This window comes from Amblyomma mixtum, chromosome 3, assembly GCF_055824585.1.
Source record: "Amblyomma mixtum isolate Tamu chromosome 3, ASM5582458v1, whole genome shotgun sequence".
Taxonomy (NCBI): Eukaryota; Metazoa; Arthropoda; class Arachnida; order Ixodida; family Ixodidae; genus Amblyomma; species Amblyomma mixtum.
In genome coordinates, this window is record NC_143014.1 from 326,035,342 (window position 1) to 326,060,180 (window position 24,839).

Sequence of the window (24,839 nt, forward strand, 5' to 3'; positions counted from 1 at the left end):
CGTTTGACCGGGTATTGCATGGCAATCTTTTGTTAAAAATAAGGTGGTGGTTAAATAATCGGCAAGTAGTACAATGGTTAGATTCATACCTTACAAAGCGGCATCAGTTTGTTCAGATATCTGAATCTAATTCCACAAAAGCGCCAGTACTTTCAGGAGTTCCCCAGGGCTCAGTCCTTGGGCCGCTTCTCTTCCTTATTTATTTGAACGACCTGTCCATCAACTCACGCATACGCTGTCGGTTCTTCGCCGACGACTGTGTTGTATACCATAGTATCACATCAATCGAAGACCAGGCACCCCTAACCGACTTCTTAACACCAGTTTCCAGCTGGTGTTGTACTTGGCAAATGGGTATAAACAGTTCAAAATGTGGAAAAATGACAGCAACACGAAAGAAACAACCGCTGCAATGCACATACAAAATCAATGGCCTTCCGATCAACTCAGTGACTCAGGTGAAATATCTTGGGATAACCATGACATCCAACCTGAACTGGAGCGTACACATCCAGTCCATTGTCTCAGCAGCGTCCAAAAAACTTCGGTTTTTAAAGCACCGCCTAAAGCATTGCACGAGCAAAACTAAACTGACAGCATACACATCACTTGTGCGTCCAGTGCTCGAATACGCCGACGCTGTATGGGATCCGCACACAAAAACGGATATAAAAATTCTTGAAGGCGTCCAGAGGAAAGCACTCCGGTTTATTTGCCACGCTTATGGTCGGCAGGTCTCGGTATCTGATTTGCTCAACAGATCTGGGCTTCCCACGCTTGAATCCCGTCGAAAGCAGCACCGACTAAAAATGTTGTTCAATATCATACATAATAAAACAAAACTGAATATTCAGAGTTACATGCAATACAACACAACACGCCCCACCCGTAACAAACACGAACGGACTATCTTGATGCCACGATGCCGAACAAAAGCATATTCTTGTTCCTTCTTTCCACGCACCATTTCCGAAAGGAACCGACTGCCAAGCGATATCACCAACCTGGTATCTTCAGAATCTTTTTTGTCTGCTGTTTCGGCTCATGTATCGCAGTAGCGCGTCTAGTACACAGTGTATTTCAATTTCCTTGTTTTTATTCTGTTCACTTAGTCTGTTTGACGTCGGATGATTTGCCTGTACTTTTTTGCTTCCCGTTGGTCTTATTGAATTTTGTTCTCATACTGTAATCGCCCTTTGTTGCTGTTATTTGGTTGTTACTACTTTGTAATTTTTTTCTTTTTTTGCTTTGTGCACTCCTGCCTTGACCGCCAAAGGGCAGTCGGCAGTATTTATGAAATAAATAAATAAATAAATCAGTGGTGTAGAGGGGGACCTAGAACATTAGTTCGTACTACTTAGTAATGACAGAGGAAATCAAACTTTAGAAATGACAGTTAGTAAAAGGTTTAAAGAAGGTCAGGTACCCTCAGCGACTATCCTTGCCAGGAAAAGGATATCGACGTTCCCAACCAATCAAATAAAAGCCCCAGTCTTCATCTCGGGAACGAGAAGGTCTCTGAGGTGTATCACCATATGTAGCAGTGCACAGAGTCAGAATTCAGGACTTTTCAAGGACACTGGCTTCCCTTAAAAAGCTAAAAACACAACATTTCAGCAAGTGCATTTTCACGTAAAATCAACGCAAGATGAAATGGAATGTGTTCGTTGTAAAATTGAGCAAAATATTTTTTCCTCATCCTCACTGATTCATGCTTTGTACATGACACTAATACGTGGTTTACTGCAAGTTTATCTGCGCATTTTTCGCAAAGAGGTTTGCCTTCTTTTGTTAGTAGGAAGTTGTGTGTATGATGCATATGTCCAATACATAGACGGCATAAAATTACTTCTATGAAACGTTCCTGGTTCCTACAGATTTTCCATTCACCCAGTACGGGCTATACGAAGTGCAGTTTGTAATTTACTTTTCTTTGCCAGGTTTCCCGCACTTTGCAATCAAATTACTTTATATTAATTCCATGCAGACTCTAAGAGGCACGTCGACGTTCTTGTTTTCAAAACTGAGAATTTGTGCAGCAACTAAGTCGGCTCTTTTATTCCCATCTATTCCAACATGGTTCGGCACCCAGCGCAATTTTATCTAATGTCCTTGTGTTGGGACTTTTTATATATTTTGTATTTTATTGCCTACTGAGGGTTCGAGTGAATTTCTGGAATGCAACGCCGTGAGCAGGCTAAGTGAATCCGCGCGGATTACGCTGTTTTCAATACTGTTGTTTATTAATCTACCTACAGCTACAGAGACTACATAAAATTCGACAGTAAAACTGGATGTTAAGTTTGGCAGCCTTACTATTTTTGCCAATTTCCTTGTACTACCACGCTTCTGACATATTCTGCTGTTCTTGTGCTTCAGGGTAAAATTTTGTGTAGTTCACGTATTTTTTTTTGTAGCGCCATAGTATTCCTGCATTCTATGTTCCTGCGGTATGTCTTTTTTCTAAAGTGTGTTAACGTGAAGTCTCATACAGTGGGCAGGCTGTACCACAGAGGGAGCGGTTCGTGCCTTGCGGTCACACAAGGAAAGGTGTCCAGTATTCCCAAGTTTTGGCAACTATCCTCAAAGTGGAGAAGCCGATGGCTGATCGATTGGGGCTTATTGTTGAATACTGTTCTGGTGATGCAGTGTGTAACGATCGGATAAAAAACGTGGTTCAGTAGAGACCTTATTTTCAGTACGTATGCGCTCATGAGAATTGTTCTTGTCTGCTAGGGATCGCTCATTTGTTTCTACTGTAATGGGAACGACCGGCATCCGTTCACGCGGTGCGACGAAGAGGTGAACGAAGTGCTGTGCTGGTTCCGGAGTGACTCCAACCAACCAACCGACCCTGGGCGTGTGCCTGCCGTGACGCGTCTTTGATCAACGGCCTCCGACCTGCGCTTCGAAGACGCACCTGTACACTTGGTGGAGGTGCTTCGATCCCCGTCCCGGTGCTCAACCTGGAACTTCGGAGCGGAACGCAACTTGCACCGCCAACAATGCCAAACACTTCGACGCAGTCATCGCCGGCCATCCCTCCCACCGTCCTCTGTTCCGGAGTCCAACGCCAGCGCGACCCTTCCCCATTTAGCGGTACGGACGACCAGGACGTCGACGATTGGCTGGCCTCCTACGAGCGCGTCAGCACTTACAACCGGTGGGACGACGCCGTGAAGTTGAGCAACGTCCTTTTCTACCTAACAGACGGTGCAAACTTATGGTTTCGTAACCATGAAGCCGACCTTCCCACCTGGTCTTCATTCAAGGCAAGCTTCGCGGACGTTTTCGGCCGCCCCGCCGTGCGGAAACTTCGCGCCGAGCAACGTCTCCGTGCTCGAGCCCAGCTACCGGCTGAAACATTCACCAGCTACATTGAAGACGTCGTCGATTTATGTAAGCGCGTGAACCCTTCGATGCCAGAGACTGACAAAGTTAACAACATTCTCAAAGGGATAGCCGATGACGCTTTCCAAATGCTCCTGGAGAAGAATCCCACCTCCGTCAGTGCCGTCATCGAGCTGTGCCAGAGCTATGACGAGTTGCGCAAGCAACGCGCTTCTACGCGGCAGTCTGGTGCGCCTACCGAGAGACTTGCTGGCTTGTCTCTTGGTTCCTCGTTTTCGGACCAATCCCTAATCATGGAGCGCGTAAAAGATTTTATACGCGAGGAAGTCGCCCGCCAGCTTTCTCTTCTCCATCACGTTCCAGACCCTGCGTGCCCTACTGCCGACCTCGCGCCCTCCCTTGCGCCGACTATCCGCCGTGTTGTTCAGGAGCAGGTCGCTGCAGTCCTGCCATCCAGCCCCCCGCTTCCTCCTGTCGCAGCACCACTCACCTATGCTGAAGCCGTCACCCGGACACCGGGCTCGCTTGCCTCCCCCACGTATCGCCGCAGCCCTGCCTATTATGCTCCACCCCAGTCCATGCCACTTCCCCGGCCTCGTTTCCTCGCACACGACGACACCCAACGAACCCTTGGCGCACCGCCGATAATCGGCCCATCTGCTACGCTTGTGGGCTTCCAGGGCGCGTCGCACGTCTCTGCCGTCAGCGCCTGCCTCGCTCTGGGGAGGCTGTGCATCCGTACGGATACGATCCCGAGCCGCCCTTGACCAATGGCTCTTCTGGCTCGTCTATGCCTCGCTCCCAGTATTCTACTCGCCGCTCGCCTTCCCCTCGCCGCCGTTCAATTTCCCCAATGCTTCGGCGACCGGAACCCATCCGCGAGGAAAACTAACTGCCGCAGTTCCGGAGGCAAGAACTGCGTCTTTTGCGAACTCGCCAAGTCCTCCGTTTCCTCCCGCCAACGTGATTCATGCGATTGTCGAAGGTGTCCCTGTTCTCGCGCTCGTTGACACGGGCGCTGCCGTGTCTGTGATTAGTGACTCTCTTCGCCGCAAAATTCGCAAGGTGACGACGCCTCTGTCTGACTTTTCGCTCCGTACGGCCAGCTCACAGCGCATCCACCCCATCGCAGCCTGCACGGTACGAGTTTCTGTCAACGACGTAGCATATATCATCGAATTTGTTGTGCTGAGTGCGTGCTCTCACGATGTCATCCTAGGATGGGACTTCCTCTCAACCCACCGTGCAGTGATTGATTGTGCTCGTGCTGAACTCGCGCTATCTTCGGTGTGTAACGTTTCCGTGTGCGACCTGCCAGTGCCCACCGCTAAACTTCTCGTAGCTGCCGACACCGCCATACCTCCCTTCTCGTCTGCCCTCGTCCCGCTCCTACCTGACTCCGCCTTCAGTAGCCCTGTTCTCTTCACACCCACCACAGCTGCCACCCGCCGACACCACCTTCTGATTCCTTTCGCCGTTCTCACGATTTCCGATGGTCACTGTGCCATTTATGTCTCCAACCCTTTTGCTTGCCCGTCCTCTCTCCATCGCGGTGAATGCCTCGGTCGTGTCGAAGAACTGAACCCTGCTCTTGCCCACGAGTTCTCCGATCACCGTGCCTGTCCCGAGGTTGCTCTCCTGGACATTTGTGCGACCACGCCCGATCCGCTTCCCGTCGACGTCTTTCAACGCGCCATCGCTGCCGACCTTCCGCTCGCTCAACGTGACCAGCTACTGACACTTCTCCAGCGCTTCAGCACGTCTTTTGACCTTTCCCAACCATCTTTGGGCCGTGCGTTTGCCGTCTCTCACGAAATCGACACAGGTACGCACGCCCCCTTGCGCCAGCGACCATACCGCGTCTCGCCCACAGAGCGCCGCGTCATCTGTGACAATGTCGACGATATGCTACAGCGCGGCATAATACAGCCCTCTCACAGCCCTTGGACCTCTCCTGTTGTCCTGGTGACGAAAAAAGATGGCTCCATTCGGTTCTGCGTGGACTACCGTCGTCTCAACCAGATTACTCGCAAGGATGTTTATCCTCTACCCCGAATCGACGACGCACTAGATTGCTTGCAGGGAGCGGAGTATTTTTCGTCCTTAGACTTACGCTCTGGCTACTGGCAAGTACCCATGGCTGCCGCTGACCGACATAAAACCGCTTTCGTCACCCCAGACGGCCTGTATGAATTCAATGTTATGCCATTCGGCCTATGCAATGCTCCGGCCACGTTCGAGAGAATGATGGATAATATTCTCAGCGGGCTCAAATGGGAAACGTGTCTGTGCTATTTGGATGACAGTCGTTTTTTCCAAAGATTTTTCTTCTCATTTACTACGCCTCCAGCGCGTTCTCACGTGCCTTACTGCTGCCGGGCTACAGCTAAACCTGAAGAAATGTTACTTCGGTGCCACGAAACTGACGATATTAGGCCATGTCATCTCCAAAGATGGCGTCCTTCCTGACCCTGCCAAACTCCGCGCCGTCGGTGACTTTCCCAAACCGACCACCTTAAAAGAACTTCGCAGTTTTGTAGGCTTGTGTTCCTACTTCCGCCGCTTCATCCGGAATTTCGCCTGTATCATTGCACCTTTAACACAGCTTCTTGCCGGCAGCCCGAATCTATCGTCTTGGTCCCCCGCTTGCGATGAAGCATTCACCACTTTACGTCGCCTCCTGGTCTCCCTCCCAATACTCCGCCATTTTGATCCCGACTGTCCGACCGAGATTCACACTGACGCGAGCGGTGTGGGGTTGGGCGCAGTTCTTGCCCAAAGGAAGTCTGGCCATCCGGAATATGTTGTGGCTTACGCCAGCCGCGCCCTCAAGAAGGCGGAATCCAACTATTCTGTCACAGAAAAAGAATGTCTCGCCATCATTTGGGCGATTGCCAAGTTCCGCCCTTACGTCTACGGCCGGCCGTTCTATGTCGTCACCGACCATCATGCTCTCTGCTGGCTGTCCTCGCTCAAAGATCCCTCTGGCCGACTTGCCCGCTGGGCTTTACGTCTCCAGGAATTTGATATTCACGTTATTTATCGCTCTGGACGCAAGCACTCCGACGCCGACGCACTTTCCCGTTCACCACTCCCTTGCGATTCCGCCTCTGCCCTCGTCTGTGCCTACGATTTCTCGTCGTTCGGAGTCCCTGATATGCTTTCCGAACAACTCCGCCAACTCTGTCGTCCCCGTAAGTCGCCAGGATGGCTCCTTTTCGCCGGGGAGGTAACTGTAATGGGAACGACCGGCATCCGTTCACGCGGTGCGACGAAGAGGTGAACGAAGTGCTGTGCTGATTCCGGAGTGACTCTGGGTGTGTGCCTGCCGTGACGCGTCTTTGATCAACGGCCTCCGACCTGCGCTTCGAAGACGCACCTGTACACTACGTAGAATATTTATGGGAGTTGTTGTATGTGCACCGGATGAAAGACGAAGGCATAAGTTGTGAACTGGCTCCAGTCGTCTGAATATGACGGTCTTGCTGAGCCACAGATTAAGCACCCATAGTCTAAATAGGAGCGCACTATAAGGAGCGATAAATCTCCGAAATTTGTATCGGAACCCCAGCGTTTATGTGAAAGTACCTTCAGTATGTTGAGGGTCCGAGATTTGTGAGGCAGAAATGCCTGCTTTTTGCCGAATGTTATGCCCAAGAACTTGTTTTCCTGTTTTCGTCCTGAAGAAAGCCCGCTCGCTGTCTGATGGCAGCGTACGTTATAAGCCTCAGATGGTCAACATTAATCTGGGACCCTCCACAACAGACCCTCACAGCCCATGTGAAGCTTTGGGACATTAAACAGCATGAATCATGAAGCCTGCCAAGCGGTCACCATAAAGCGTTATTTTTCGTGACCCACCGTTTTTGCACCCCAAAAGCTGAAATAAACATTCAAATACCACAAGCAAGATGTTTATGCTGGAAACATGTCATTCATAAGTCTGTACTGTAAGGTGTAACGCACACACAAGAGGTAATTTAATTCGCCGCTAATCAATCATGCCCATAACGCAGCAGAAGGTTAAATTATCAAATAAAGTTGCTGCGTGTTATGCTCTAAAGACCACACACTCTTGTAGCCATAGGTGAAATTCTCATACCCAACAATCCTTGACAAAAGCATTTTTGAGCGAGAAACCGTTTATAAACGCAACTTTTTCATATAATGGAAAATTTCAGTATAACAATCAATATATCCGCAGAACACCCGATGGTAGTCTTGAATTTTTTTTCTATTAAAATTTTTGGTTTCATCGAAAGCGTTCCCCATTGGTTTTGAATGGCAGCCTTAGCTGTTCGATGCGATCGATGAAAACACTTTAAAAGAAAGATTTTGCTACATATCAGAAGAATGAACCTTCAGTATTTCCATAACATTATCGTACAATTTCCCAATGTTAAAAATGTTTGTCCCAGAATGTTGGACATGTTCTCACGTTATCAGCGAGAGACGATCCACTGATTGATTGCTGAACTTTTCGTTCGTGCCACGAATGTGTGACCAGACAAAACTATTGGTGCTCTAGGTTCTATAGAATTGGAGCTCACCAGAGTAAAGTGTGAGTAGAAGATTCGTTCTCTGGCGACGTGGTGCGTGAGTAGGAAGACTGGGTAATGGACGAGGTACACTCCGAAGGACAGATGGCTCAGGGGTACAAATCCTTTCCAAGATAGAAATCGGTTGACAATTCCTGCGTTTGTTACAAATCAAGGAAGAAAGCAACAAATAAAGAAAATCGCGAAGAAGCTTTTGGAACTTCTCCTAACACTTGTCTTCAAATACCCCGCTGTCGAACACAGTGCTTACCCCTCAATGGCATCCGGATAGAAACCGTAGACTTGAACGGATTTCTGGAGCGCGAATTCTTTTGTGAGAATTGAACTGTATTTTGATCTATGTAGCAGTAATTTCTCTGGATGTCAGGAAACGCTTGGTGCCAGAAAACCACTTTATAGGATCCTCTAAAAACGAGTTTGAAAGTCATTATGTTAGGCCAAATTTTAAGTAAACAAGTCTGTTCACTATGCAAGTCCACAAAGGGAACCTCTTGCCCAGCCCCAAAAAGTAGGAGCTTTCCGTTTTGCGTTTGAACATTTTCTTTAAAAATTTGCTTTTGAGCTTTTCTTTTGAGCAGAAAGCTTGAATAAACCTTGAGTTGTGAATGCTGGTACGAGAGAATATGCGCGAGACAAGAGTGAACAGAAGCCCCTGCATCTAGTCTGCGTGATTCCTAGGTGTTTCTTAGGAGAGGAGAGTGGGCTGCGCTCACCTCCTCGGCCTGTGGAACAAGTGAAGGCGACGCAGGCTATGCAGATCGACCACAAGATGCGGTCGGTGAATGCGTGGAAGAGCCGCTTCGTCTCTGTGGCCCGCTCGCTTTTGCTGTACCATTCCAGCTTCATGAAGAGGCAGTACAGGCCGCAGAACAAGCAGATGCACCAAAGTGAAGCCTGGACTATCTGCGAAAAGTAAGGAGAGAAGCAAGTTTGGAAAGAAAAAGTAGCGGTTTAAGTTTTGCTATGCCAACACTACCGCAATGCTCGAATGCATGCGCGCTGACTCGTGTTTCGTTACCATGAGGAGAAAACTGTTTTTGAGCGAATCTACTTTTATTCATTCGTGTGTTTTGTGCTCTCGCCCAGGACGGGTAAGTAACGGCATGTGACAGCTAAAGTACGAAACGTAATTCTTGCTTGTATTCTGCCGTAAAAGATCTCGCCTGTCACTTCCGAAAGCGAGTGCGTTCTTGGCGATCGACACCGGCACTTGCGGTGGTTCCACCAATGTCTATGCCTTTGTGCCAGGTCATAGGAACATAGCCAGTGAAATGTTTAGAGGCGAATCAAAATAGGTGGTCCATATGAATGATTTGAGCAAAAAAAGTCAACCGAGCATCTTGAAATTATCCGCTCTTCCGCCCCACACGTGTCACCACAGCTTCATGGTAAAACAGTCGTTGTTCGGATAGGCACCAGATAGCGCCACCGGTATCACCTGTCAGGAAGCTGCTTGATTTTGGTCGTCGATTTCTATTTAATTCTGATAGAATCAGGCAAACACACCCTCCACACGTGGTACTGAAACAGAAATACTGCAGTATGCCATCTCTGCGCCAAATTTCAGCTCGAAGAAGCGGATGGTTTAAGAGACAGGGGCATTTTACGGCGCGCGTGTAGCGTTGGAGCACTCAGTAATGGACGAACAGACAGAAATAGAAAGTAAATGATCTGCTGACAGAGGCTCCAATGTAGCCGTTGAATGCATTCCTGCAATAAAAACGGTGTGGCTCTGGAACGACCATCAGCATAGCTCATGCATATGCCCGACGGCACAACCGCGACTGCAGGGCGTGACACGCGATTATCACAACTTCAGCTTCCATGCCATCCTAAAATCTGCATGGCTATACTTCTCTGTATGCCCACACCATCCGCAGCTTCGTGTTGCGCCAGTACGCGAAATGTATGGTTGGAGCCCAGAAAATTTCCCAAGTGTGCCAGAGTCCCCGAATACATCTTGTTCTGTGCTCCTCAAGAAGGCATGGAGGCCCTCGAATACCACTTGTAGAACATTCAGCTTATGAATTGAACAGTTTTCACCGCTATGTTAGTTAGTAACGCGTAGTCAGGGGCACACAATTTTGTAGAAGCCACCGTCAAGTGTGCAGTCTTCTGATAGGCTTTTTAGTTTCGCAAAGACTGAAACGAGGTGAGACGGAAATGAGATGAAAACGAGGTGAGCGCCCTTATGCACGAAAGCTTCCATATCATGCGAAGGAAGCAGGACTCACCTTAGAAATGTTGGCCTTGCCATACTTCTCCACCCAGAGGAAGGTAAGACAGCCAGCGAAGAAGCAGACGCCATGGTAGAAGGGAAGCATGTAGTAGTGATTCATTGTGTCCACAACAGTGCTGTCAGGAAATAAAACACTATTGTTCCCAATGGTACTATAGTTGTCAATTTGCTGAGAATAAATTAAAAGGCTGTCCACTTTAACAGCAGCCGTGTGTTAGAAAACGCACGAGAGCCTAATTAATTTGGCGAAAGATAGATTGAAAGGTGGTGCCTGATTAGTTTAAGGGGCGAAAAACAGAAAAACTGCACCGCTTTTAACACAAGGACCACAGAGAGGACGAATACCACGGCGATGACTTCAAGTTGGTGTTCAATTCAATTGCAAAAAGAGGCAAAATATGTAGTCAGAATTTGCGGAAAGCGAACCTGGAAAACCGCTGTGTTCACTACACGGCACGGGGCGAAGTACAAAAGACATTTGAAATTAGCTGAGAGAAGCAGTGTAAAGAACAATGTCACATGAATGAAAAAGCAATATATTCAGGGCTATTGAACCTAGATATCTGTTTATTTTCTTTATATATTTTAAGAATTATTTTATTAAGTTATATAGGCTGCGTGAGTAAACAGAACACAAAATGTATGCAAATATTCATTACGCACGTTTTTTCAAAGCTGAGAACAAAATTTCAGCTAAAGAACGACCAGACAATACAGCATTCAATTCAGAGCACGAGTAGGTTAAATTCATTCATTGTAAAAGCTTACGTCGTTTTCTCCCGCTCGTTACCAGACGGCTTTGTAAAGAGTTGAAACTTTGGGAAGATCACGGTATTATGACGCATATATTTCACACTCACGTGAAAGCTCGTCAATGCTTTAATTAAAATTTAAATTCCTGCCATAACAATCCTCACCAGCAGCAGCCTTACTACGCCCACTGCAGGGCAAATGCCTCTCCCTTAGCTCTCCATTTAACCCGGTCCTGTGCCAGCCGAGGACTCCTTATCCACACTAACTTCCTAATCTCATCCGGATCGTGCTACGCTTGCCTTCTATGCATTTTATGAATTCTTATACGTGAACAATAAATGAGTTTTTCCGCCCCTCAGCGTATTATTTTCTTTTTGTTGAAAAACATTCAGCATTTTGTTCGCTCTACAGAGAATTGCCCGCTGCTAACGGCCTGCACTTGCACTCTCGCAACTTCACTAACTTCACGCAATTTCTTAGATCCAAAAAAAAAAGTTTTTATTGCCTTAGCATTTTATTCGCCATAGCATGAGTGAATGTAGAGTCCAGAAGAGCGACTTCCGCTGCTAATTGCTCGATTGTTTTTAGGGGATGTCCTTCACAGACCCTCACTGGACACTAACATCGCCTAAAGTATATGTGAAGAAAACCAGCAGTCTCCATGTAGCATAGGGGAATGTTTGTCTTTTTTATATTTTGTGTGCTTATTCAATGGGATATTAACAGCGTAATTATTTAATCGCTGAAAGATAACTGAATTGAAAGCAGAAGAAAAAACATCGCCCTATGCTACTTGGTATCGGGGACTGCTGGCTTTCTTCTTACATATTCCATCACAAGCGCCTCCTTTTTCTTCCCTTCTTTGATCAGTCGAATGAAAATAGCTGAATAACACTCGGCAACACTACCTGCGGTCATGAAACTGCTATAGCTTGAGCGGGCGGCCCTTAGCAGATCTCACAGCGGTGGGCTGTCTTGTGTATAGACACTGCAAGTTTAGATCGCGCTGATTGAGTACCGCAATGCGCATTCTCAATATTCACTAAGCATTAGTTGCAATGTTGGCACTGTCGAAACTATTTGACTTTTGAGAGATTGCCGACTCCCAGCAGCCTTTTTTGTCAGCTTTTCTGGAAGTACTGTGCTGAGACAAGGACCCACTGAAGAGCAGGCCCCAAAGTTCGTCCTGTTTTTCGGTCATCCTCTCTTTGAGTGGACCTAAGGAATCCGGAATCCGGAATCCGGAACTAAGGAATCCGAGAAATACTCGTATGAAAAACTAGCGACTTCAGCTTTGCGACTCCGTCACCAACGTAACCAGAAATAAACGCCGCCGTTCCATTAAACTCTCATTTCTCACGTATGCGACAGTGAATAATCTCGTGCAGGCGCAAAAACAGCAATATGGCTGACAGCGAAGGAGGGCATCTGTGAAGCAACACGCAAATGAATACTCGAAGAACAAGTGCAGTAAGCCGGCTACATTGGGTGGAGCACCCTCGAAGTCTACGTAAGCTTGATTTCTTTCTCTGCGCTTTCCGCATCTACTGCGCCCCTCTCTACTCGCTGCAGCAGTACAGAGTCAGTGTAGCGTGCGAATTTTACTTGTTAATCGGAAGCTCATTGCGCAGAAATCATGAGAAGTATCCAAATTGTTGCGTGCATATGTTTGGTTTCCATATGTAGAACTGCTGAGAATGCTATTTGACAGCAGAGCCCCAGCGAGGGGATCTCTGTGTTCGGTTATTGAGGGCTGCATAATGTAAAATCTGTATCAAGAATATTGTTTTTGCTGTCTCTGCTTGATGTGGGTGGTCTATTAGAAGTTTCTAGTCATTTGAACCTCACTTGTAAGAGCCTTGCACCAGAACCATGAACGGCGTCATGTTGGTCCCGTATATCTGCCATGCGGCGACTGCACAAGACAGCAGTGACAGCACCGAGAAGATGGTAGCAGCGAGCCGTGTCCTCCTGCGAAAAGAGGAGAGAAATACCGCGGTGAAGCTGACAGCTCTAGCAAACAAGAGGCCGCTATAAAATACCCAGATACCACCCTAGTGCAGTTCGGTCTAAGGGCGCACTGTTTTGGGACCCGAATGCCAATTCCCGTTTATTTTTCTAAATAACAGTCTCTCTCAATCTCTCAGAGATGTGGCTCAAGCACGCCGTAACCTTAAGGGCTGCGCAAGGCAGAACCAGCAACAAAGCCTCAACGCTATTCCAGCCCATACGATGCTGACCTTTTTTCGCGCTGCATCTAAGAGAGTTCGCACAAGATGCGTTGGGCACCAGATCTACTCTCTCCTAACACAACGGAGCCCCACACTGGAGGCACGGTGCTGCGCGAACCAGGCAAGCATCACTATAGTATTATATTCTTGAATTTCTATAAAAGAAATGCTTAGCTTCTTACGTATAAGCACAGCAGGGGTGCCGTATACACATCGAGGTGACTTTTTAGGTTTCCATATTTTCATGTGTTCGTGACGACAGGCAGGCAGTCTCAAGCAGTATTTACAATGGCGTCGTCAAAACTTGAAGGACACCTATAATTACCATTAGTTGTAGCAGTGCGATAGCCTAAGAACCTCGTTGTGAGCTGCCATTCCCGACCACACAAACCATGCAAGTGGAGAGGGGGATTTTTTTCTCTCCACTTTGCCATCTGACAACTGTGACAGGTGGCAGGGTCGCAGCTGGCTCTTCCGTTTACTAACCACGGCAGGTGGAAATAGCCACCTGCAAAGGCAAAACTGTCGTCCTTAAGGGTGGAAAAGTGTGACACCGCGGCTCTGGGTGGGGGGACACGAGGCCCTTATGCTGTTGCAGTAAAAAAGGCAGAAAATTAAATTCATACCGAAAAACTTCTGCCGCTTGTCCACACTCAGGACCGGTCTCATCGGGGCAGTAAGGACCAACTGTTCTCCTGGATTGATACTTCGACGCCATTCAATAGCATTCAGCGTAATTTAAGCACCCTTTGAACGTTTTTGTTATTTGAAAGCACTTATCAGGCTGATGAGCTTGGCTACCTCTTTTCTTTTATGCGTTGGCTAGCAGGGATAAAAACGTGAGTGAATGGCTGAGAACAGGGTAATGAAGCTGGACTGCTATAACATGCTAAGAATGGCTGCAATGTTTCATGGTAGGTCGGGGCCGTTCTTGAGCCGCGTATGGTAGTTTGAGGAGCGGAAAAAGGAGTTCTGGAAAAATGCTGCCTTAAACACTGGTTAAAATTGAAAATGAATATTAGGTCGCGCTAAAACACTTCACGTGAAAAATAAATTATACTTTTCGATTGTGACTAAAGCGACAAACGCGTGGCACACGTTAGTAATTTCTAACATTTATCGGTCACTACATGGGAAGATTCGAAATAAAAAATGCACACCATACTAGTTGGGCACATGCGGGGCGGAAACTGCTCTTGCACGCATACACTCTCCTTTGCAACAAAATATGTCGAATAACCACCTACTTGACTTTAGTACACCCAAAATAAGCTCCGTCTCATTGGTTATTTGCCACGCTGTTGATTCTAGGGACCTCCTAAACCAATCAGGGGTACAAACACAACTTAATCATATTGGTGGGTGTCTCGTCTTTTGCTCGTGGCTTGCTCGCGGCATCTGCACACACGATTGGGAAAAGAGATAAAACAACGCCGTTTTCAAGCATAAACAAAGAAAGAAATAATAATATCACGAAATTAGTGGTTTTTCATCTCAGGGCATCTACCAACACTGAGCAAGTGCGGTGCGCAGATCAGACGTAGCGATAGCCGGGTAGAATTCCTGGGTACGACGTGGCAGCCGTAGTTTCCCTGGTTTCTCGTAGTAGTGGGAGCCATCAATGTCGCGTCTGTAAGTCAGGAGCAGGTGAGGAGGAGCAGTGAGGAGGAGCACTAAGCAGTAGTCCACACGTGGCGGCTGTCGGAGCGCTGATGTGCGGCGACGCGAGGGTAGCAGTTGCGTGCTCAGATGCGAGACCTCGACGCGTTGCTCTTTCTGATCTGGTGGTAGGGTGCCTCTATGCAATTCCTACGGTGGAGTGGGAACATTCCACCATTTTGATCCCGGGCTCACTTGGCCACATCAAATATCGTTGCAGAAATCAGCATTTTCTCCTCTTCAACACTCGAGAGCGTTGAATACTGCTTCCAGACATCGAAGTCTTGAACCACACTAAATTTTAGAAGCTTTCTGTCCAATGTTGTGGGCGGATAATCCTTGTGATTCAATATGGCGTCTCCTGATTGAATAATGGGCGTCGCCACCCCGTCAAAGAAACGCTGCATCGATGCATCCTACTTGGTGGCATGAAATGTGCTGAGCACATCCATTCGCTCGACGCGTGTTCAGAAGGTGTGCTCGCGCTTGCGCACAGTAGTTGTTCCACGGGGCTAGAAAAATAAGCGCATAAAACAGCGAGTGGAGGTTGCGCATTATTTGCGTTGTGAGTAAGACGTGGCCACGCCCAGTCTACGCCAATCATCCTCGTTCTGAGACGCGCCTAAGAATTTCGTTTTAGCAAGAAACCCCATCAAAGCCAGCGTTTCTTATGGCACTAGCATAAAGCTCAGCTTCACTCGATGGTTTAGTGCGAACATTTCCACGCACATCATAGACCAGAAAGCGAAGACAACCATTCCATGAACTAGCAACAACCATCATCAAACTGGTTACGCATTAGGTCATAATTGCATCAGACATTTCGGAAACCAGGTAGCGCTGATCACTCGTCGTGACCTTGAATTAAGCGCTCCTCAATTTTCCGCTCAATGTCAGTGTTATTGCAGCAAAAAGAAGTCGAGTGGAGCACTGATTTGTTACAGCTCTTTGACGAGACAAGTGCGGTGAGGTTCTACGAGTAGGAACCGTGTCTTCGTCGTGCAAGTGCTGTAGCACGCACCATTTTCATAGAACCCAGCGAACTGCTCTGCCACAGTCCTCCGTTTTCTGCGACTTTTTGCTGTGCATTTTGGTCATAATGCGGATTGTAATTCATGGTAAGGGTGCCGTAACTGTATACTAAAATATAAGCCAGCCTTTGCGAATCCACGACTTACCGATTAAGCGGCGTGTGCACTTTTACATATAGACCTTGGAGACAAACTTTCATGTCATGCGTTTCATGTCAAATGCATGCCACTACTCTGAGGGAGCTGAGCAAAGAAAAATGGATCACAAATGGTAGGCTTCAAGCCAAGCTCATGGAGTCTGCGTGTTCCGTTTTGTGAGAACTGCTGCCGCAGGAATGAGAAATTTGTTGCAGAGAACATTGGGTATTCTCAATGACCCCTGACGATTGCCTTTCTAATTACCATATGCTTGAAACAGTTCTTTCTAGTGAATGAATCGTTGATTCCAGGCATGTCGCAAACTCGCGACAACGGACATTTGCATTGCTTTGTATTGGTCGAAGGTAACTAAATCTCCGCAGTTATCTCCGCCTTTCTCCTGACGTACAATGCGTGCCGCAAGCTATTAACAGTCCATTTGCTCAGACACGAGTGTTTCGTCACAAAATATGGTAGCAACTCCTGCAAGACGCAACAACTTAAACAAGGAAAGGGAGCTGGTATCAATGAACAATCCACTGGCCAATGAACGTCCTCTGAAGTGGCTTATTAATTTCGGAAGGGCTCTTCCCAACCGCACCCTCCCGTTCTTCTCATCCTACTTTGGCCTTTCTACCGCAGATAAAGGGATTACATAAATCTCTTAGACGAAGACCTGTTCGTCGAAACCTTGGACAAACAGCTGAGGCTTCCGCCTGCCTCCTTTTGTTTGATTTTGTGCTGCGAGGACTCTTGTTGTCTCGCTCTTCAGTCCGAAGTTGGTGCACAAATAACAGAGACGAGAACTATCAGGACTGGATCCGCGTTTTGGATAGGCATGAGTCGTTAAGGATCTTCAGCAGTAGCAGTGATGATGGGGTAGACAGTGGCAAAAGCAAATTACTGGTTCATAGTTTCCTCTCGCAATAGTGGCAACGCAAGGGCGAAGTGGACGAGAGCAGACAGTTCTGAAAACGTCACACTGCGAAGCAACGGAGAAAACGTGGGTGCACTGAAATTGAATGATGCATTCATTTCAGACTACGCAATCTGATCCACTCTCTCGGCGTGAAAAAATACTGTATGGTTTCCAATATGAATTCAGCTTTTTGAATTACATCATACTCATAACTTGCGCCCCATATGTGCAATGTTGCGGATTCTGCAACATCATCATCATCACCACCAGCCTGACTACGCCTACAACAGGGCGAAGGCCTCTCTCATGTCTCTCCAATTAACCCTGTTCCGAATTCACAACATACCGACTCTATTTCAGAAGCGCTTCAATATTTTTGAACTTTGCTTGTTAATGTGGATACATTGCCAGCCATAATGAATCAATTACGATTTAGTTTATTTCTTTCTTTCCTTCATAATACGGTCGTTAGATGGTTAAACGGGGCACCTTTAATCATCTTAATTGCACAGTACACATGAGGTAGTAGGGAAATGTTTTTGATACTACTGTTCTTTAAATAGAACGTATACTGATATAGGGCCGAATTCCTGAAAACTGATTTTTTTACGCACACAGGACCCAGGGGCTCTATATATGACGATGGGACATAAATCCAGTTTTAGGTCACGCCTTCGGGGTTCGGCTCCGGAGCTATATTCTGTTCTTGTTTTGAACCGGTTCAAGCGGCTTCAAACGTATTCGGGGTCCAAAAAATTATGAACAAAGTTGAATTTTCTAATCCACCCTGTTAAATCTTTGTTTTATTTCTTTTGAATCGATGGGATGGAAAATTAGAACAGTACTTCATCTTATACCTCCTTTTCCATGTTAGCCCGCCTCAAGTTACTGTCCGCGGCAAAACTTTTCAGCGCAGGTTACGTACGACCGGAGCCGTGGTTCAAATGCAGTGAAAAATTTTGCTTCGCCTGCTGTGCGTTTTGCGTATTTAAAATTGCCTCCTGAGGGATTACGCACGTGGAAACGTCTTTTTAAAATCCCTGGTCAGGATAATGCGTGTTTAAGGCGATTATCTGTCACTGTAAGACAGGACTTACGACTCTGGAAAAGTAGAACTGCTTTATAGGAGCAGAAAAGCGGCATATTTTTTTCAAGCAGCGAACAAGGCGTTGGCGATGGTTAGTTAATTAGTTATATGGGGTTTTATGGCGCATAAGCACGTAAGGCTATCATGCGCCAAACACAAGGTTAGATGATGTTTTGTTAAGTGTATAGAGGTTACATTATAATAGATTTGAAACATTGGCTTTCTTTAGAAACTTACAAACAAGTGAAAACTCGACAAGTGTTTGTTCGCCTAAAAGCAATGCGGGATGAAATGGAATGTGTTCATTGTAAAATACCGTAAAAATTTTTTTTCTAAGTTCGTCGAGTTGCGAACAAGAAATTAAAATGTGATTTACTGTGAGTTCCTCACCACACATTTCACACAGAGGTTTGTCTTTTTTTGTTAATAAGAAGTTATGGGTGATGTGTGTGTGTGACTTATGCGTAAACGACATAAAATTACTTCGATAAAACGCTCTTTATGGCGGCATGATTTCCATTCTTTTAAAATGGGCTTTATGATATGCAGCTTGTTGTGTCCTTCATTATCCCAAGAAGCTTGCCACTTGGCTCTTAGTCTGCTACGCACTAACTTCATGTAATCCCTAGGAGGCAAATTCGCATGTTTTATTTCCATGGTTCTGGCTTGTGCAGCACACATGTCGGCTCTCTCATTATCCCTAATGCCAACGTGACTGGGAACCCAGCATAATTTTATAACATGTTTTTGTGTTGTAATCTTTACTATGTTGTGTATGATGCTTCCAATCATTGGCTCCGTGGCATTTTTGGAGTTTAATGCTGTAAGGACGCTCAGTGAATCTGTATAAATGATGCTGTTTTTGATGTTTTCATTTGTTATTTTCTGTACCGCAACACTAATAGCATAACACTCCGCGGTGAACACTGTAGCACATGAGGGCAGTCGTACTGCATTTTCATTTTTTCCTTGTATTACTGCGCTTCCTACATGAGCATGAGTTTTTGACCCGTCAGTATAAAATGCAGCGTAATTTCTGTATTTTTCTTGTGCTAGATATTCTTGTATTATATGGTTGTGGGGCGTACAGGTTTTACTGAGGCGTGTTAGTGTGACGTCACACACTGTGGGGAGAGTGTTTCATGGTGGTAGCGCTTCGTGTCTTAGGGCAATATTTTTAATTTCGTTTAGTATGTTCAGAGCTTGGCATTTTTCTTCGAAGCGCAAGAGCAACGGCTTAATTGCGTGAGGCTTGTTGTTGAAGAGTATTCGGGATGGGCATTTCGTCACAATTGGGTAACAGATATGTTTGGGCTGAGAAAGGATTTTGAGGATGTATGTACAAGTTAGTGCAGTTCTTCGATCTTCTAAGGAAGGTCCATTCGTTTCCACATACAGACTTGCTATTGGTGAAGTTCTGTAAGCACCGGAAGACAACCTTAAACCAAGATTGTGGATAGCATCCAGTCGTTTTATGTAGGATGGTCTTGCTGAGCCATATACTATGGACCCATAGTCTAACTTAGAGCGAACCAGAGAACGGTATATATGTAACAGGCATGCCCTATCAGACCCCCAGCGTTTTCTTGGCAGTAGTTTCAGTACATTGAGGGCCTGGGAAGCTTTTTTCTTTAGGCTGTTTTTATGTGGCAAGAAAGTGAGCTTTTTATCGAAAGTTACCCCTAGAAATTTATGCTCTTGTTTGACAGGTAATGGGGTTTGGTTTAGATATAGTGTGGGGTCGGCCTGTAGGCCTCGTCTCAAAGAGAACAGAACCGCTACTTTTTTCTGAGGGGAAAATCTAAATCCGTTTCTATCTGCCCAGGTAGCCAGTTTATTTATTGTTATTTGTATCTGTCGCTCACAGGCAGGTATGCTGGAAGACGTGCATGCTATTTGTAGGCCGTCTACGTAAACTGAGTACATTATGGATTTCGGGATTACTTTTCCTATGGAGTTCATTTTGATGATGAATAAGGTCGTGCTGAGGATGCACCCCTGGGGTACGCCAGTTTCTTGAATAAAAGTGTTGGTGAAGGTTGCACCTAGGCGGACTCTGAATGTATGGTTGCTTAGGAAGTCGCTCAAACAGCCCAGCATCCTGCCGCGAATACCTAGGTCCGCTAGGTCACGGAGGATACCGAACCTCCACGTGGTATCGTAAGCCTTCTCCAGGTCGAAGAAGACCCCGATACAGTGTTGGTTGTGGATGAACGCTTCCCGAACTGTGTTCTCAAAGCGAACGAGGTGATCGGTTGTGGAACATGTCTTTTTAAAACCGCACTGGTGTATATCTAAAAGTTGCTGGGACTGAAGTATGAAGGTTAGTCTGATGTTTAGAATGCTTTCGAATGATTTTGCTATACAGCTAGTGAGTGCTATTGGCCTGTAACTGGTGGGACTAGTTGGTGGTTTGCCAGGTTTTAGGAAGGGTACTATGATTGCTTCTTTCCATGTTTGGGGGATTTCTCCACTCATCCATATTTTATTGAAAAGTTTTAGGAGAGCCTCTATGGCAGTCTCAGAGAGGTGAGCAAGCATGGCATAATGTATATTGTCTGGGCCTGGTGCTGTCATTTTACCGGATGTTAGTACTGTGTTTAGTTCCTGCATTGTAATAAGCTGATTGTAGTCTTCGTGTATGCATGTTCCAAAGGGAAGTTTTTGTTTTTCTACTATTGTTTTGTGCTTTTGAAATGTTAGTGTGTAGTTGGATGAGCTTGAAACTGTGGAAAAATGCTCACCCAATATGTTGGCCTGCTCTTCTAATGTTGTTTGAGTACCGGGTGTTGTTAACATTGGAAATGTGAATGGAGTAAAATTTCCTGTGAATTTCCGCACCTGCTCCTACATTTACTTTGATGATATTGAGATGTTTATGGAGGATATGTACTGTTGTCATGATGCCCTTTCTGCGTTGCGTCTAGTGTATCGTGCTTTGGCCCTAGCCCTTTTGAAGATGAGCAGGTTTTCTGCAGTGGGATATCTGCGAAGGTTGCCCCAAGCCTTGTTTTGCTGCTTTTTAGCCAATGAGCATTCATTTGACCACCAAACTTTATGTGTTTTTCGTGCAATTTCCGACGTTTGTGAGATGGCTTCTATTGCTGCAGATATTAAGCATGTGAGAAATTTTTCATTTAGTTCTTCTATAGTAAGGGTTTCGGCATATTCTTTTTCTAGTGTGGCCTTCGTTCTGAAAAGTGGCCAATCGGCGAGGTGAATTTTCCATCGCCGTGGCTTCGTAGGGAGGATGAATGTAGCTGATGTTAGTTTTAAAACCGTAGGTAAGTGGTCACTTCCCCGGGGGTCATCTAAAACATCCCAAATAAAATCATTAAAAACCGATGGTGATGCAAATGCTAAATCTAGGCAGGACATTTTTCCAGAGCTGGGGCAGCAGTACGTTGCTTTTCCTGTGTTCATTAAACATATGCTATGTGAAAGAATAAAATCCTCGATGAGCTGACCCCTGGAATCAGTATGCTCACTTCCCCAGAATGAGGAGTGTGCGTTAAAATCCCCAATTATGACATACGGCTCAGGCAACTGTCCCAGAAGTTCTTCTAGGTCATGCATGGTAATTGTGTTGTGTGGTGTTATGTACACAGAGCATATTGTTATTGTTTTATGGCTTATGATGTTTACTGCGACCGCTTCTAAGTTCGTCTTTAATGATACCTCTCTTGCAGGGACATCGCTTTGCGTAATGATAGCGACGCCTCCTGAGAGTCGGCTAGCTTGTACTCGGTCTTTCCGGAAAATATTATATTTTTTAAAGATGTTTGTGTGCTGTGGCCCAAGGTTCGTTTCTTGCAGGCACACAGCTGTAGGTGCCATTGTTTTGAGCATATCGGTTATGTCTGTGTAGTTTCTGTGTAGACCTCTACAGTTCCATTGTATTAGATACGCCATTGTGATAAGTTGGGGATTGGGGAAAGTTACTTATTCTCAGGAGCAGTGATTCGTGGTTTCCCTTTTTTCTCTAGGGAGTCTCGCCGCCGCTGCAGCGGTGGCGAACCAGGAGTTGTATCCATCGCCACTTTTGTGGCGCCGGATTTCCGCGGAGAATCCGCGGATGCGTGTGTTTTAGATGTCAGCGGACTTTCGCTGACATCCATCTCCTCCACGGTGGACGTGGAGGATGCTTCTTGTTTGCGATGGCCCGTGGCCTTCGCATTCGTCTTTTTTGTTGGCACCACTGAACCATGCTCTGCTCCAGGGGCAGAGTCTCTTGGGCCAGCAGTTGCCTTCTTAGAGGGGTGGGGCGACAGGTCCAGTTCAGCAGAGCTGTTCTGGGTGTCTGTCGCCGAGGATGCCGCTGCTGAAAGTGGGGCCTGAGGGCCTCCGGCGAGGACGGAGTGGTCTTCCCGCGAAATTTTCAGCCCTGTGGACTGTGTCACCGACTTCTGTGGTGGGGACTTGGTTGTCGACCCCAGGTCCTTCGGATCGACCTGTGTGCCGACAGAAACTGAAGGCGGCGACGGTCCCCGCGTCACCGCTTCAGAGTATGTCCCTTTCTGTTGGAAAGAGACGCGTTTTTTTGCTTCAAGGTAGGACAGGTTTTCTGTGGTCTTCAAAGTTATGATTTGTTTTTCTGTTTTCCAAACTGGGCACGACCTGGAGTACGCGCCATGTGCGCCATTGCAGTTGATGCACTTTGGTGTACGTTCGCATCTTTCCTCTGTATGTGCGTCTTCTGCGCATGTGACACAAGTTGGTTTACCGCGACAAACCAACATGCTGTGTCCAAAGCGCTGGCACTTGAAACGTCGTCTCGGGTTCGGTATGTATGGGCGGACTTTACAATGGAGGTATGCGGAGTGGATTGAGTCAGGCAGAGTTGTGGTATTGAAGGTTAAGACAATGTGTTTTGTCTTGATTTCAACATTGTTTCTCCTGATGGTTATTCGTCTGGCTGCTATAACTCCTTGTTCAGATAATTCTTCTTCCATTTCCGCATCGGTACTCTGTAGGAGTTCATATTCAGATATGACGCCCTTTGAGTGGTTCAGGGTGCGGTGCGGGGTTACCTGTACACTTGTTTCTCCAAGATTCTGTAACGACATCAGTTTGGTGCTCTGTTCTTTTGTGTTAATTTCTACAAGGAGATCTCCGGTTCGCTGCTTTTTTGCTTTGTAGTTTTTGCCTACACACCTTTTTAGGGTGTTGGCGATCACAAATGCAGACAAGTTTGCTACAGGTTCATCTGTATTTGAGTGAACCATGAAAAACTTTGGAAACGTTTCTGGTTTCTGTGGCATCAATTTTTTCGCATCGGTGCGACCCCTTTTTGGGGGCCGATCAGATTGTTTTGCAAATTTTTCCATACGGCATGTACTGGCTAAGGGTTCCTCATACTTTGTCGCCTCTGATTCACCCTTATACACAGAGGAAGGTCCCGGGACTCCCCGCCTGGTAGACAGACGAGGAGCCCATCGGCCGAGGATTGACCATTTCCTCGACCGCCACCGTTCATGGTTTCTTCCCTCCACCTTTCAACCTATCGCCACGGTACGGATGACAGCTTCGGTATGGGGGCTAAGGGTCCGTGGTGGCGCCAAGCACCAACACCTCGTTTCACAAGGTGCCCTTGCGGGCGTTGGCGATGGAGTGATTCGCGAGTCTTTTCTTAGTTCTATTTGAATGCAGGGATAAATGCAGTATTGCTGAAGAGGTTCCAATGCAATGATCTAGGATATGACTAAAATTTCTGGTAACTCAAACTTTCTAGAGTTCGAAATGAAATGTGTACTCAGAGTTGTCCTTCCCATGAAGAAAAACAGCAGGTCGGTTTTCAGCGATTCGGCTCTATATCAGTACTTTTGGAGGCCCCGTCACGAGAGTAATACGCTTACTAAAGATATGGAAATACACATCACTTTAAGGGGGGGGGGTACAGCGTGAAATAAAAGAAGGAATGGTGCACGTAGGCTCAAGGTTATTTTCTAGGGATCTCGAATAAACAAGCCTGCCCACCAGACAGATCCAGTCATAGAGATTTTTACGAACTTAAGACGAGAGAGACGGTGGAGACATTGTGCTAAAAAAGTGCTAAGTTTTATGTGCAGTGACTCAAACCTACGGGAGTCATAGGACAATGCTGAAATGCGTAAGAAAAGAAAGCTGACGGACGAAAACGTGTAGACCAATTAGATTAGTGACCGTTGCTTACAAGGTGGTTACTGGTGTATTCGATGGCAGAATCAGGGCCACTTTAGGTATGGTAGTTATAGGAATCGGTGTTCTACTAAAACCATATAGGTGCCATCCGTTAGTTAAAAAATTCAAGTGCAGAAAACATCCAGCCCCTAGAAATAGCGTTAAATGATTACAAAAAAGCATTTGTTTCATACACATTATCACTTGTCATGACGGCATTGGGCAACAAGAGGGCATTCCTTGAGCATAGACAGGAGGTTCCAGGAGTTATCAAGGGGGTCTCAGCACCCGTCTCTGTTACGTCTTTAGTAGCTTTCACAAGCATTTCTTTGCTGCTGTCTGCTACCAGCGACGAATTAAAACGAGGGGCAGAACTTGTTTTCGTTGCGCTCGATGATGTTAGCACAGTCTGATTGGTGCTGCAACTTTAAATGAGCACGCAAAACGAAACTTCGTTACCTTTGGCTGCCGTTTCCGCGCAGTTTTGAGACGAGCTTGCATTTCTGGCTGGCTACCGCCCCCAGCCTTGGCATAGAGAATGTAGAGGTGGTGGAACAAAGGGCGCATATTTTTCTCCGGCATTAAGGAAAAGTTTAAAGCAGCAAGTATGAATGCAAGAAGGTTTCTAAACTAAGCGAACGCTTGATCGTTTGGAAATTTAATTTTCAGTCAGCAGCTACTATTGGCATGAAGTATGTAGTCCTTGAAAAAAG

At 46.4% G+C, this 24,839-nt stretch overlaps 1 protein-coding gene across 2 annotated transcripts in view; it reads right to left on the reverse strand.

The window, feature by feature from the left end:
• The window catches only part of LOC149355848 (nose resistant to fluoxetine protein 6-like), a 116,057-nt gene that overhangs the window by 10,196 nt on the left and 81,022 nt on the right, over window positions 1-24,839 (reverse strand). For both annotated transcript variants that reach the window (XM_089584022.1, XM_089584021.1), the window contains exons 12-15: window positions 12,751-12,873; window positions 10,145-10,265; window positions 8,624-8,813; window positions 7,902-8,044 (exon numbers count right to left, since the gene is read on the reverse strand). In XM_089584022.1, the coding sequence (XP_089440148.1) occupies window positions 7,902-8,044; window positions 8,624-8,813; window positions 10,145-10,265; window positions 12,751-12,873 (577 nt within the window). The remainder of the gene's footprint in view (window positions 1-7,901; window positions 8,045-8,623; window positions 8,814-10,144; window positions 10,266-12,750; window positions 12,874-24,839) is intronic.